Source organism: Onychostoma macrolepis, chromosome 09 (genome assembly GCF_012432095.1).
Source record: "Onychostoma macrolepis isolate SWU-2019 chromosome 09, ASM1243209v1, whole genome shotgun sequence".
Lineage (NCBI taxonomy): Eukaryota > Metazoa > Chordata > Actinopteri > Cypriniformes > Cyprinidae > Onychostoma > Onychostoma macrolepis.
In genome coordinates, this window is record NC_081163.1 from 24,922,541 (window position 1) to 24,936,753 (window position 14,213).

Sequence of the window (14,213 nt, forward strand, 5' to 3'; positions counted from 1 at the left end):
ATAAAGAATAATCAACAGCATTGAAAAAGTTGGGTACTATGATTTTCAAGCCACAGTGCTGACATTTAAAGCATTGGGTTAAGTTACATTAATAATGAGGAAAAAAACATCTGCTTTCATTTTTCATATGACTTCAAAAAGTTAATATGTTGCAGAGGTCGCATGTTCATTCAAATACACAGTCAGGAGACCCCTCAGCGTTACACAGGAAGTGCACTCAATTATATAATCACCAGAGTTAAATCCTCTGCACAAACACGCACAAGCACATAGACACTAGACACAACACACAAATGTAGAGTTAAATGATGCCTCTTAAGGGAGTACAAAGGAAATTCCATTCATTACAGCTAAACACAGCAAAAGACAACCTATCGAGAAACGTGAAGTAGATTTCGGGGTCCCACTTTATATTAGGTGGCCTTAACTACTATGTACTTACATTTCAATTAATCAGTTGGTACAATGCACTTATTGTGTACATCCATGTTCTTACATTGTACTTATATATTTTTTTAAATACCTATATGTAATTACATCTGTAATTAATTACTGTAATTACATTTATAATTACACTGTTGACCCACCCTTAAACCTACCCAAACCACCAAACCTGTCCCTAACCTTACCCGTATCCCACCTCAATAGCAGCGATAGTGTTTTGCAATACAATATGCCCACAATAAGTACATTGTACTTATTTTTTGATGTAAGTACATAGTAGTTAAGGCCACCTAATATAAAGTGGGACCGATTTCGGAATTTATGTCCACAGTTTTTTACAATAATGTATAGTACAGATTTTACTGTAAACCTGCATTGGTATATTATATGCATCAATTAATTGCTCAGGGCAACAGTGGCAAAAAAAGCCTTACAATCTTATTCAGACAGACAGACAGACAGACAGACAAACAAACAAACAAACACATACATATATACATACATACATACATACACACACACACACACACACACACACATATATATACATTTTCAAATTATACTTTTGGTTTGGGTTTTCAGTGCAGTGACCAGTGTTTTTAAATGTGTAGCTAGTATATAAATGTATAAAGTTGTTTTGATTGAAAAAAAAAAATCAGATCAGCTCTGAAAACATTGTACAGAAAAAAAATGAAAACACCCAGTAGACATTGAATAAACTGTATAGTTTAATATAATTATATTTAATTAAATATTTAATATAATGATATGCAATATCATGTGCATTATTTATTTAATTACTGGATGATTTAATATAATTATGCGATACAGAAGGCTATCAAACTGTAATATTAAATGGTTAATGTTAATTACATGGTAAACTTAATGAAAAGGGTCATTTCTGACAATGATATCCATTACGAATCAAATCAAATCAAATTCTTACTCTGCTCTCCTCCTAGAGGAGAAACTGATCTCATGCTGACTTTTTCATACCTGTCACTTCCACGGTCATGGTGACCTGACTGCCGTCCATGACTCTGAGATCCTGCAGACCTCTGAGGAACACCGGGGCAGACGGCCTCCTCACATCAGTCACAGGAGGAGCAGTAGACCTCTTAACACTTGGCTTAGCTGGACAACAACATACAGACTACATAAACTGGGGTGACCATATTTTCGTTTTCAAAAAAAAATTTAAAAAAAAAATCTGTGAAAAGTGACCGTGTAAGGGAAACAGTAAAACACACAAATAAAAATATATAGCACTCTTACTTGTGTGATAACACCAGCATTTTCGAATTTAAAAGTACTGCTCTTTTTGAATTTTTTTTTTTTTTTTTTTGATTCTGTGTTCTTGGCTTTTTTGAAGAATAATCATGTTCGCATTCTCTAAAACCATTAGCTTGTTAAATTACCACAGATCTATCTATATTTTTCCATCAATTGGTTATTATATCTTCAGCAGTCCATGCACACACAGTGTCCTCTTCAGTACTGTACAAGAGTCAGTCAGTCACATGATTATTCCACATGAGAAAAGTTGGGCGACATCCTGTGTCAAACATGTTAGAACTATTAGATGATGTTAATGGATGCTGCAGGCCGTGGAGATGCCGTATCATACGGTCAGTCGGGAATACAGCTGTTTTATATGAAGCTACTGGTCCTCTGGTGCTTCCCTTAATCTCCTCCCCAATATTAGTGTGAAGACACTTCATACTGGAACTACTTATTCATCACATATATATGGCAATATATCTAATCATCAACCTAATTATAGCATTATTTTTTTCAGTAATATATTTTTTTTTCCAGTAGGCTAATATAAATCTCAGCAGGTCAGATCCCACAATTTTTACATAAAGAGCTATTTCTACCTGACTTAACCTATAAAAATATAATTTATTGGTATACATTAATGTATTTCGGTTGATACAGTGATATTTTTTACTTGAATAAAACTATTTAATTTAGATGTTACATTTTTTTCAGTGCACTTTGGTGAGTAAAACTCAAACTCAGTCTCCATAGATACTCGCTGTCTACGCTGCTCATTAAAACTGTAAAAATTATTGATGTTTACAGTTGAAATATGAACTGGCTGCCTATGACCAAATTACAGCCATGCTGACGTTCAGTTCAGCAGCACTTGTGAAGCTGCTCAAGTATTATAATAATAAAGTGATGTTTCTGTTTAATTTACAAAAGTGGACACAACATATTTTTAAGAAACAAGTTCAGAAATTAAGTTATGTGTAATAAAATGGAATGACACAGGGAAAAAGTACTGAACACATGAAGAAAGGGAGGTGCAAAAAGGCATGGAAAGCCAAGACACCAGCTGAAATCTATCAGTAATTAGAAAGCAATCCTACCCCCCTAGTCAGTGGAAATTAATATTAGCTGGTTCAGTCCCAACACCTACAGTACCAGAATTATGAAGATGAAACAAGGGTGGACATTTCAGCAAGACAATGAACCCAAACACAGCCAAGGAAACTCTCGATTGGTTTCAGAAAAATAAAGCTGCTAGAATGGCCAGCCAATCACCTGACTTGAATCCAACAGAAAATAATAACTAAAGATCAGAGTTCATAGAAAAGGCCCACAGAACCTTCAACCTTCACACCTGAGCAATACATGCGACTAGTTTCTCCGCAGGCGTTGTCTTGAAGCTGTCATTACCAACAAAGGCTTTTGTACAAAGTATTAAATAAATTCAATACTTTTTCCCAGTGTCATTCCATTTTATTACACATAACTTAATTTCTGAATTTGTTTGTTTTGTTTTCTTTGTATGTATGGATTACTTGGGTTGTTATTGACATCTGGTGAAAATTTAATGTAAACATCACCTTTAGAAATATATTTCCTGGGAAAAATGGTGATGTATTAAATACTTATTTTACCCGCTGTAAATGTTTACACAGATACATATATCTAGCATAGCTAGACAGCAAACTGGACATTCTTTATGCTTTTATGTGTTACTTGAAAGGTATGACTCATAGCTATGGTACAATGAAAACACCAACATGACAATTCAAGGGTGATCACTAAAAGTTTAGTGAAAAATGCAGCGTTTGCAGCATCGGTATTTAGGGAATAAATAAATCAATCATGTCCTCATACACTGTTTTGAAATACTCCTTCCTATATATTCATTGCTTATAAATGCAGTATCGCACGTTTACATTAATGCATGTTGTCTGAAAACACATTAGTGAAAAAGTCATGAAACAGATTTTTAGGGAGAGAGGGTAATTCCTCTTCAAGATGTCCTCTGAGACTCAGATCAGATACGGCCACTGCAGTATGTATGTGTGTGGGAAAAGACTGGTATTTTACATTTTTAACCCACTACTAGAACATGGAACCTCCACCATTAGACAGCCTCACAGACTGCAAGAGAGCAGATGTTTCTCTAATCCTGAGGACCTTAAAATAACTCTCAGAAAACACATCCACAATATTCACTGATCAGCTGAACACATAGCAAACTCCTCCTGCAGTGTATGAGAGAAGTTAAAACTCACAAGTCTTGCTTTTTATGACTCAAATGTCTTCTGAGTTTGGGGGGAAGAAATGTATTTGGAAGATTTGACAGAACAATATAATAACTTTTAAAATTCAAACAACACCATCTTCTTTATCCTGCCATGCTGTTAAATAAAGAACATAAATCAGGATTCTGAAGAGGTTCCAGAATAACAGGAGATTACTTTCTTGCTTAAAAAAACAAACAAACAAAAAAACAGGATTGTATTTATTTTGTTGAAATGAACTTTGTTTATAATAAGTTTGGCTTTCTGTCATTACTTCCAAAAAAGAAAAGCCTTCAGCATCCAACGCTTTTTAATTCAGAATATACTGGCAAATAATAATAAAGAGGAAGGGGACGTGTGTCTTACCTTCAACCAGCACATGAGCTGTACACACAGCTCTGCCATGATCATTCACTGCGACACACGAATACACGCCTGCATCCTCCAGAACAGCTGCCTTAACTGTCAGCTGAGCCATACTATTCTCAAACACAGTGTGGGAATATGGAACGGGCTGATCTGAAAATACAGAACAAAAAGAGACTCTATCTGTAAATGACCAACAAATCAAGTTCTGAGGAACTTCAAACTTGTAACGTTACATATCCCACTGAGACAGAGATGTGGATGACACTTAATAAATTATGCAAAAGTCGAGACGGACAAAGTGAAAATTATGTAGATAAAATTGCAGCTAATACACTAACAAAGTTATTCAGGAGTGTCCATAATGTGAATATAGAGCACAGCAGTTATTATAGTAATGATATATTTTTTAGCCTGATCCGAAAGTTTGCTCCTTGTCAAAAACCCAGTATGATTTCTCCATTGTTTTGGATTATTACAGAAAAAAATATTATTGCTATGTGTAACCAACAAAAGTTTAAAGCCTAAGTTCAGTCAGCAGAAGTAAAACTCTGAGAGTTTAAATGAGCACGACAGGAGGACTAGTGAGTGCATGGGTTTTATTGTTCAGTGTGATTATGTTTAATGTCCCAGAAAACCTCTGTATTCCCATTTAGACACTTGTTAGCAACCACCTTTTTTAAGAAAGGAAAAAGAAAAAAAAGAAAAAAAACATAAAAAATATAAATAAATAGAGTAAAAATACACAAGCAGAGTATTATGGAATAAAATTTGAAAATATCTTGAGTTCGTGTTAACCATAGACCTTATTTCAGGCATTTAACCAACACACAGTTTGGTCTAAATTTCGATCTCCGGTGATAGTGCCCTCTGGTGGCACTGGTAGGATAACTATGTGATTGCATCTGTCAAAATATGAAATATACAGAACAGCATACAACCTTGCTACTCATACTTTGTCTCTTTGCAGTATAATTCTCATTGTTAAATGTTTTTGCTTTGCTGCTAAACGTGCCTGAGACCACCGGGATTCAAAGAGCATTCCTCTCAAAATCATGAGGAAAAGCTTCGTCTTCCTATTTTTCAGACTTTTTGTAAACCCCCTTTTTTCCAGGGATTGTAAAATCAGCCCGCACAGATGCAGTAAACTCTCTCTCTCTTAGATGTCTGACTTGCCAAGTCCATCTGTGCGTAATGTTTCAGGGTGAGTGATGCATGTTTTGCCTTTATATGGTTGTAAGGTCTCATATTTGCTCAAAGGCCCTGCTGCGGCTCACAGTTTCTCAGGGAAACCCAGAGTCAAACTCAATAGACTGTAGTCTGTTCCAGAACAGCACATAGAATCTACGGTTCATATGGAATTAAAACTGTTGAACCAAATGGCAAATAACTGAAGTAGGCAGAAACAGCCCTTTTTGTAAACTAGCAATGATTTATTCACAATAAAATAATTTTAAAAAACAGTCCACTAAAATATACATTGAGATGAATCCTTGGAAATAACATTAACATGCATATGCTATAATTTACATCATTAGTATTGTTTGCTCAGACAGGCATCATTATTACTATTGCTTATGACTCTTGTTTCTTTTTCTTACTCAAGATTTTTCCACTTGTGCAGTGGGAAGTTTCCATAGATGTTAAAAGCTCTTTATGGAACCAAAGATGCCTATAAAGAACTTGTATTTTTAAGAGTGCACAGACATTAATGATATAGTACATATGCACATACAGTATGTATACACGCAGCTTGTGGAGTTGACAATAATAGACAATAATAAAAAAAGACATTAATAAAGAGCTGAAGAGCTAAAAAAATCCTCTAGACAGTGAGGGACCCAAGTCACATCTAGAGACCAATATCACAGAGACTTGGGAATGGGCTTTTTTCAGCAGTGAACAACACTCTAATTTGCAAAAATCATTGTGTTTCAGATGTAACAGTGAGATGTATCCCACAAAACTAAGTTTTGTATATCCAACATCCCTGTAACCTCATATAGCGCAAGCGGTTTGGAGAATGGATGGATGGAATGATAATAATAATAATAATAATAAGCTGTATATATATAGCACCTTTCCAGAGCTCAAGGACACTTTACAATAAACATAAATATTTAGGTTTGTTTTAAATTGTTATTAGATGCTGGGATAATGTGACATTTTAGATTATTGTTGTTTTGTTTTGAATGGTTTAGGTTTGGCAGCATTGTTCAGACTCTTTAAGAACCCAAAATGTTGAAATTAAATGTCAATACAATTTCAGTTTAACAAAATTAGAGCAGCACTATTGCTATAGTCTTGCTATAAAACTCAGCTATAAGACTGTGGTTGCATTCACAATTTCACATGAACAGCAATTATAGGCAAAGAATAAATACAGGCAAAGCCTATTTTAGCTGGACAGAGAACAGAGTGACACACAGACACACACACACACACACACACACACACAAACCTTCATAACCCTTCTATCTCAGACATGAGCAGAAACAGATATCCAGTAATTTATCTCTCCATGGCATAGTAGGTCAGAAATATTTAGACTAAAAAGAGTGATCTTAATGCATCTTTGTCCAGTACTTTTTCCCCTTTTTTAGGTTTTTGAAAACAGCACTGGGGAGATACAACATCACTGTCCTCTGCTGGTTAAAAAGTAGCTGCTTAACTTCATAGTCATAGTGTGTTTTTAAGTCTTTATTATTCCACTTTTTTTTCTTTTTGTTTTTGTTTTTTTACATTTCTTAGACACTAAAAGTGATACTTGCGGCCCACTTAATGGGACCATTCACTCATATGCCTAATCTTTAGACCAAGTCTGCAAAACTATGCTTTAAACTCAGTTTAATATTGTAAAACAAACTTTTTGCAAAACTCTAAACACAGTTCTCTACATTACACACATCATTCGAAAGTAACAGCTCTTTTGTTTAATTTGGGAAACACTGCCATTTTAATGCCACAATCATTTAATGATGACATACACACAGTGATCATGTGTGAAAACACTTATACATAATTTGTTCACTTCCTCTGTCGTGTGTGTCATGTGTTCCCGCCTCTTGTTTCCATATTTGGTCATGTTCCTGTCCTTGTTAAGTGTGATTATTAGTTAAGTCTTGTCCAGCCGTGTTTCGCCTAATTATCAGTGATTGTCATGTGTATTTAGTTCCTGCCTGTTTAGTTAGTTTTCGTCTGGTCTACTCGTTATTCCCCGGTGTTCCTGTCTGTGTCTGCCTTGCCTTGTCTTGCCCTGTCCTGATGTCCTCATTAAAGACTATGATTTTGAAGTTACTCCTCGTCTCCGTGTTCCTCGTTCCTCCCTGCTGTGTGCACCGTGACATTAATCAAAACTCGTCTTTTTAGAAATAAATTATTTTTACCCCCTTGCATTTCTGTTTATATCTATATTGTACAAAGTGACTTGGCTTATATGCATATTCAGTGTGTGTATACTGCACACAGGTGCATCTCAAAAAATTTGAATATCGTGAAAGTTTTTTTTTATAACTTATTTCAAAAAGTGAGACTTTCATATATTCTACATTTATTACATGTAAAGTAAAACATTTTAAAAGTTTTTTTTTTTTTTATTATTTTGGTCACACTTTATATTAGGTGGCCTTACCTACTATGTACTTGCATCAAAAAATAAGTACAATGTACTTATTGTGTTCATACTGTATTGCAAAACACTTTTGCTGCTATTGAGGTGGGATATGCGTAGGTTAGGGACAGGTTTGGTGGTCTGGGTAGGTTTAAGGGTGGGTTAAGGTGTAAGGGATGGGTCAACAGTGTAATTATAAATGCAATTACAGAAATTAATTACATATGTAACTACATATAGGTATTTTTAAAAATATAAGTACAATGTAAAAACATGTAAATAAGTGCATTGTACCAAATTATTAATTTAAATGTAAGTACACAGTAGTTAAGGCCACATAATATAAAGTGGGACCACTATTATTTTTTTTTATTTTGATTAGAGCTTGCAGCTCATGAAAGTAAAAAAATACAGTCCCTCAAAATATTAGAATATTTACATTTGAATTTCATTAAATGACCATCCCTACAGTATAAATTACGGGTATCTATTGTTCTTTGAAACCACAATAATGGGGAAGACTGAGTCAAGTCAAGTCACAGTTGATCGTCATGAGGCAAGTCAAGCTACAGTTGATCTCCACGAGTTAAGTCAAGTCACAGTTGATCGTCATGAATCAAGTCAAGCTACAGTTGATCTTCATGAGATAAGTCACGTCACAGCTGATTGTTCAGAGTCTCGTCACGTCACAGCTGATTGTCCAGAGACTCCCTGTCTGTTGCACCCAGATCGTCGAAGTCAGTTCTTCAGTCTCCCAGACTGGCGTCCAGCGTGGAGGACCTACCGCTGGTGTCAGCACGTGCAGCTGGTATTCCTAAACCACCGCTCTCAAACCTTCCTGTTCCTGAACTGATTCCCCTATCTGTAGTGCTTCCCATGATGGGGATCGCTTTATGGTGTATTTGGGCTACATATACCATCACTGAAACTTTAGAGACGGCAGCGTCCACAGTGATGTCTCCAGAGGTGGCGGCTGACGCTGCAGAACCTCCTGGTGTAGTGGTGCATGCTGCTGTGGTCCCCGAGATGATGGCACCTGCTGCAGTTTCTTCAGAGGTGGCGGCACATGCTGCAGAACCTCCCGAAGCGGCGGCGCTCGCTTCAACTCCTTGTATGGTGGTGGCGCCCAACAATGCACTCTCAGCCTGTGATGTCGCAGCCGAAAAGACCGTTACTGAACTCTCCCTGTGTCCTGAGGTTACTACTGTAGAACCTCCAGAGGTGGCGGCTACTGCTGCAGAACCTCCAGAGGTGTCAGTGGTATCCATTTATCAGCTCTCGTCCTGTCCTGTCACGGCTATGGAGGCCATCTGTGAATCCTTGTCCTATCCTGTTATGGCTATGGAGGCCGTCTGTGAATCCTCATCCTGTCCTTTCACGGCTATAGAGGCCATCTGTGAACTCTCTGCCTGTCCTGTCACGACTAAGGAGGCCATCCGTGAACCTTCAGTCTGTCCTGTCACGGCTATGGAGGCCGTCTGTGATCCATCTGCCTGTCCTCTCCCGGCCAAGAAGGCCGTATGTGAACTTCCTGTTTGTTCTGTCACTATGGAGGCCGCTCATGAACTCTTGCCTTGTCACGAACCGGCCACAGAGGCCAATAATGAACCTTCCTTTGCTCATGTCACGGCCTATGAACTGTTGTCCTGCCCTGTATCAGCAGAGGCGGCTGGTTATGAACTCTCGTCCTGTCCTGAGCCGGCCATGGAGGCCAATTATGAACCATTGTCCTGTCCTGACCCAGCCGAAGAGGCTGCCTTTGAACTGTTGGTCCCGTCAGTCATTACCAAGGAGGTTATTGGTGAACTTCCTGACCGTTGCGCTGTGCCTATAGGGGCCATTTGTGAATCCTCATCCCCGTCTGTCACAGCCATGGAAGCTGTAAATTAACTTTCTGTAAACCTTGTTCACCCTGTCATGGCCCCAGAGACCACAAATGAATTTCTTGTATGCCCCAGTCACCATGTCATGCCCAAAGAGGTCACCCATGAACCCTTAACCCTGTCTGTCATAGCCCAAAGGTCTGCTTTGGAACCTTTAATCCTGCCTGTCATGAACCCCGGTATGAAACGACCACTCAATGTCTGCCCCGTTAACCCTGTCACTGACAATATAACCATTCACTGACTATCTGCCTGTTCTGTTTCTCCAAATGTGTCTGATGTTGAGCCATCTGTCTGTTCCATTCCAAGTAATGTGTCTGATGAACTTTCTGTCGGTCCTGTTTTAATCATCGAGTCTATTGTTGTACCATCCACCTGTCCAGCTTCTATTAATAGGTCTAATTATGAATTGTCTGTCTTGCCAGTTTCTGTCACTGAACTGTCCAGCCTCTGTCAATGCCCCCGATTGTGAACTATCTGCCAGTACTACTCCAAACAATGCATTTAATTATGAACTGTCTGTGTGTCCAGTTACAGTTGAAGGACCCACTTATGGACAGTCTGTCTATCCAGCTTCAATCACTGAGCTGTATGCCAATCCAGTACCAGTCAATACACCCAATTGTTAACTGTCTGTTGGTTTAAATTCTGCACTCAAATTGGATTCGGAATCATCTGTCTTTCCAGTCCCTACTAATAAGCCTGAGTGTGAATTGTCAGCATGTGTTCCTGTTTATGAACTGCCTGCTCGTTCAGTGTCAATCAATGAGTCTTTTTATGAAATGCTTGCCCGTTCAGTTGTCACTAGGGAAACTATAGATGTACTGCATTGGCTCCTGGGGCCAAAAATGCTCTGTCTATCTCGTGTGTCTCAGTGTTCCCTAGGCCCCAGTCCCTGCCATGGTCTACAGTTCCTTCTGCTCTGGTCTGGTGGGCCTCTGCTCCACCGTGGTGGTCTTCTGCTCCGGTCTGGTGGTCATCTGCTCCGTCAGCTCCGCTGTGGTGGATTACTGCTCAGGTCTGGTGGTCTTCTGCTCCACCGTGGTGGTCTTCTGCTCCACTTGTTATGCCGTGGAGATCATCCGCTCTGCCCTGGTGGGCTCCTGTCCCGTCTGCTCCACCCTGGTGGGCTCCTATCCCGTCTGCTCAGCCCTGGTGGGCTCCTGTCCCATCTGCTCAGCCCTGGTGGGCTCCTGTTCCGTCTGCTCCGCCCTGGTGGGCTCCTGCTCTGTCGGCCCTGTCCTGGCCTCTGACTCCACCCTGGATCCCTGCACTGATTACACCGCTGATTCCCATCAGATATGCTACATAAACCATGGACTTCCTCTCTCTCTCACTTTCGAGAATTGTAAGCACAGATTGCTACCCTATCTGATCCAAGCCTGTCGTAGTTTTCATAGTCATAGTCTTGCCTTGCCTGTTTTGGATTGTATTTGCCCCTGCCTGGATTAGTCAAGTTCAAGTCAAGTTGAGCTTTATTGTCATTAAGCTACATGCGGGGCATACAGTGGAACGAAATGTCGTGCCTCACAGGACCACGGTGCTACATAAATACAGGCATACAACAATGGAGTAAGACAATATAAACCTATACACAACTATCCTACTGATAGATTTTGACTATAAATATACTATCTATAAAAAGTACCTATACAAACTAAAAATACAAACTATACAAACTATACGAATGCTTCAGATAAATACTGTACATGTGCAAGGAGAAACATTGAGTTCAAGCAGCTCCTGTAACGTTACATGTTACAGGAGGTAGGGGGTTTGTATGGGGGTTCAGAGAGGGGCGGGGTGATTTGAGTTCAGGGCTCTCACAGCCTGGGGGAAAAAGCTGTTGAGCAGTCTGGCAGAGCGGGCTCTGATGCTCCGGTACCGTCTTCCTGATGGTAGGAGCTGGAAGAGACTGTGGGAGGGGTGTGTGGAGTCCTTCACGATACTATTGGCTTTGCTGGAGCATCGTGTGAGGAAAATATCCAGGATGGAGGGGAGAGGGGCACCGATGATCCTTGCAGCGGTGTTCACTGTCCGCTGGAGGGTCTTGCGGTCTGCTGCAGTACAGTTCCCGTACCAGACAGTGATGCAGCTGGTCAGCACACTCTCAATGGTGCCCCTGTAGAAAGTGGTGAGGATGGGTGGAGGGAGACTTGCTCTTTTCAGCCGGCGGAGGAAGTGTAGGCGCTGTTGTGCCTTCTTGGAGAGTGACATGGTGTTGGTGGTCCAGGTGAGATCCTCTGTGATGTGCACCCCCAGGAATTTAGTGCTGCTGACTCTCTCCACAGTCGAGCTGTCGATGGTCAGTGGGGGGTGATCAGCGGAGTTTCTCCTGAAGTCCATCACAACCTCCTTTGTCTTACTCACATTGAGGGACAGGTTGTTAGTGCCACACCATTCAGCCAGCTGTGCCACTTCCTCTCTGTAGTGCGTTTCATCGTTGTTGCTGATGAGACCTACCACTGTTGTGTCGTCAGCAAACTTGATGATGTGGTTGGAGCTGGACTTGGCAGTGCAGTCATGGGTCAGCAGCGTGAAGAGCAGCGGGCTGAGCACACAGCCTTGTGGGGCACCTGTGTTCAGTGTGGTAGTGCTCGAGGTGTTGTGGCCGACACGGACTGACTGAGGTCTTCCGGTTAGAAAGTCCAGGATCCAATTGCAGAGGGAATTGTTAAGGCCCAGCAGGTTGAGTTTATTTATGAGCTGTTGTGGGATTATTGTGTTGAATGCTGAGCTGAAGTCAATGAACAGCATTCTAACGTAGGAGTCTTTATTTTCTAGGTGGGTAAGAGCCAGGTGGAGAGTGGAGGAAATTGCATCGTCCGTAGAGCGGTTCGGACGGTATGCAAACTGGAGCGGGTCGAGTGTGTTGGGGAGGCTGGTTTTGATGTTGTGCATGACTAACCTCTCAAAGCACTTCATTATGATTGGAGTCAGTGCTATGGGACGGTAGTCATTTAGACAGGACACAGGTGATTTCTTTGGTACCGGTATGATTGTTGTGGATTTGAGACATGTGGGGACGACTGCCTGGCTCAGCGAGGTGTTGAAGATATCTGTTAGGACATCTGTCAGCTGTGCAGCACAGTCTTTCAGTACACGGCCAGGTATGTTGTCGGGACCCGCAGCCTTGCGTGGGTTGATCCTAGATAGGGACTTCCTTACATCGGCTGGAGACAGACAGAGCGCCTGGTCGTTGGGAGGTGTGGGCAGTTTTTGTGCAGGTGTGTCATTCTGCATTTCAAACCGTGAGTAAAAGTGGTTGAGTGTATCTGGGAGGGATGTGTCATCATCACAGGCCTGTGGCGGGGGCTTGTAGTCTGTGATGGTCTGAATAGCTTGCCACAGGCTCTGTGTGTCACTGCTGTCTGTGAAGTGATTGTTGATTTTTTGAGCATATGACCGTTTTGCATTTTTGATGCTGCGGGACAGATTGGCTCTTGCTGTTTTGAGGGCTGCTTTATCTCCTGATCTGAATGCTTCATCTCTGGTCTTTAGCAGCCCACGAACCTCTGCTGTCATCCATGGCTTCTGGTTGGCGTGTGGTGATGGTCTTGGTGACTGTCACATCATCAGTGCACTTTTGGATGTTAGCAGTCACTGTTTCAGTGTACTCCTGCAGGTCTGTGTGGTTGTTGTAGGTGGCCGCCTCTTTGAACATGTTCCAGTCTGTGTCCTGGAAGCAGTCCTGCAGTGCTGAGGTGGCATTGTTTGGCCATACCTTGATCTGTTTGTGAACCGGTTTGGCCAGTTTCAGAAGTGGTCTGTATGCTGGGATTAGCATAACAGAGATGTGGTCCAGTACCCGAGGTGGGGGCGGGTTCAGCTTTGTACGCTCTTAACTGTTGTGTAAACAAAGTCCAGTGTGTTATTTCCTTGTTGCAAAGTTCACATGTTGGTAGAACTTTGGCAAAACTGTCTTTAGGTTTGCGTGGTTGAAGTCACCGGCTATGATGAAAAAGCCGTCGGGGTTATTTGTTTGTTGTTCGCTGATGGCGCTGTACAGCTTGCGAAGTATGTATACCGCGACAATAACAATGGCCGTGAACTCCCGCGGCAGATAGAACGGTCGACACTTCACAAACATAAACTCCACCAGCGATGAACAGTGTTTTGTCACTACCCCAGCATTGTTACACCATTCTTTGTTGACGTATACACACAAGCCACCGCCTCGAGTCTTACCAGACAGTGATGAATCTCTGTCCGCGCGGTAGCAAGTTAGTCCGTGCAGCTGAATGGCGGAGTCCGGGATGTTGTCGTTCAGCCATGTTTCAGTGAAAACAAACACACAACAATCCCTTGTCTCATGCTGTGTAGATCGACTGAGTTGAATTAAGTCCAGTTTGTTTTCCAGAC

General features: G+C 40.9%; 1 protein-coding gene across 1 annotated transcript in view; it reads right to left on the reverse strand.

Moving 5' to 3' along the window:
* The window catches only part of mylka (myosin, light chain kinase a), a 111,127-nt gene that overhangs the window by 37,288 nt on the left and 59,626 nt on the right, over window positions 1-14,213 (reverse strand). Inside the window, exons 11-12 of the mRNA XM_058786564.1 lie at window positions 4,359-4,511; window positions 1,441-1,578 (exon numbers count right to left, since the gene is read on the reverse strand). Coding sequence (XP_058642547.1) covers window positions 1,441-1,578; window positions 4,359-4,511 — 291 coding nt within the window. The remainder of the gene's footprint in view (window positions 1-1,440; window positions 1,579-4,358; window positions 4,512-14,213) is intronic.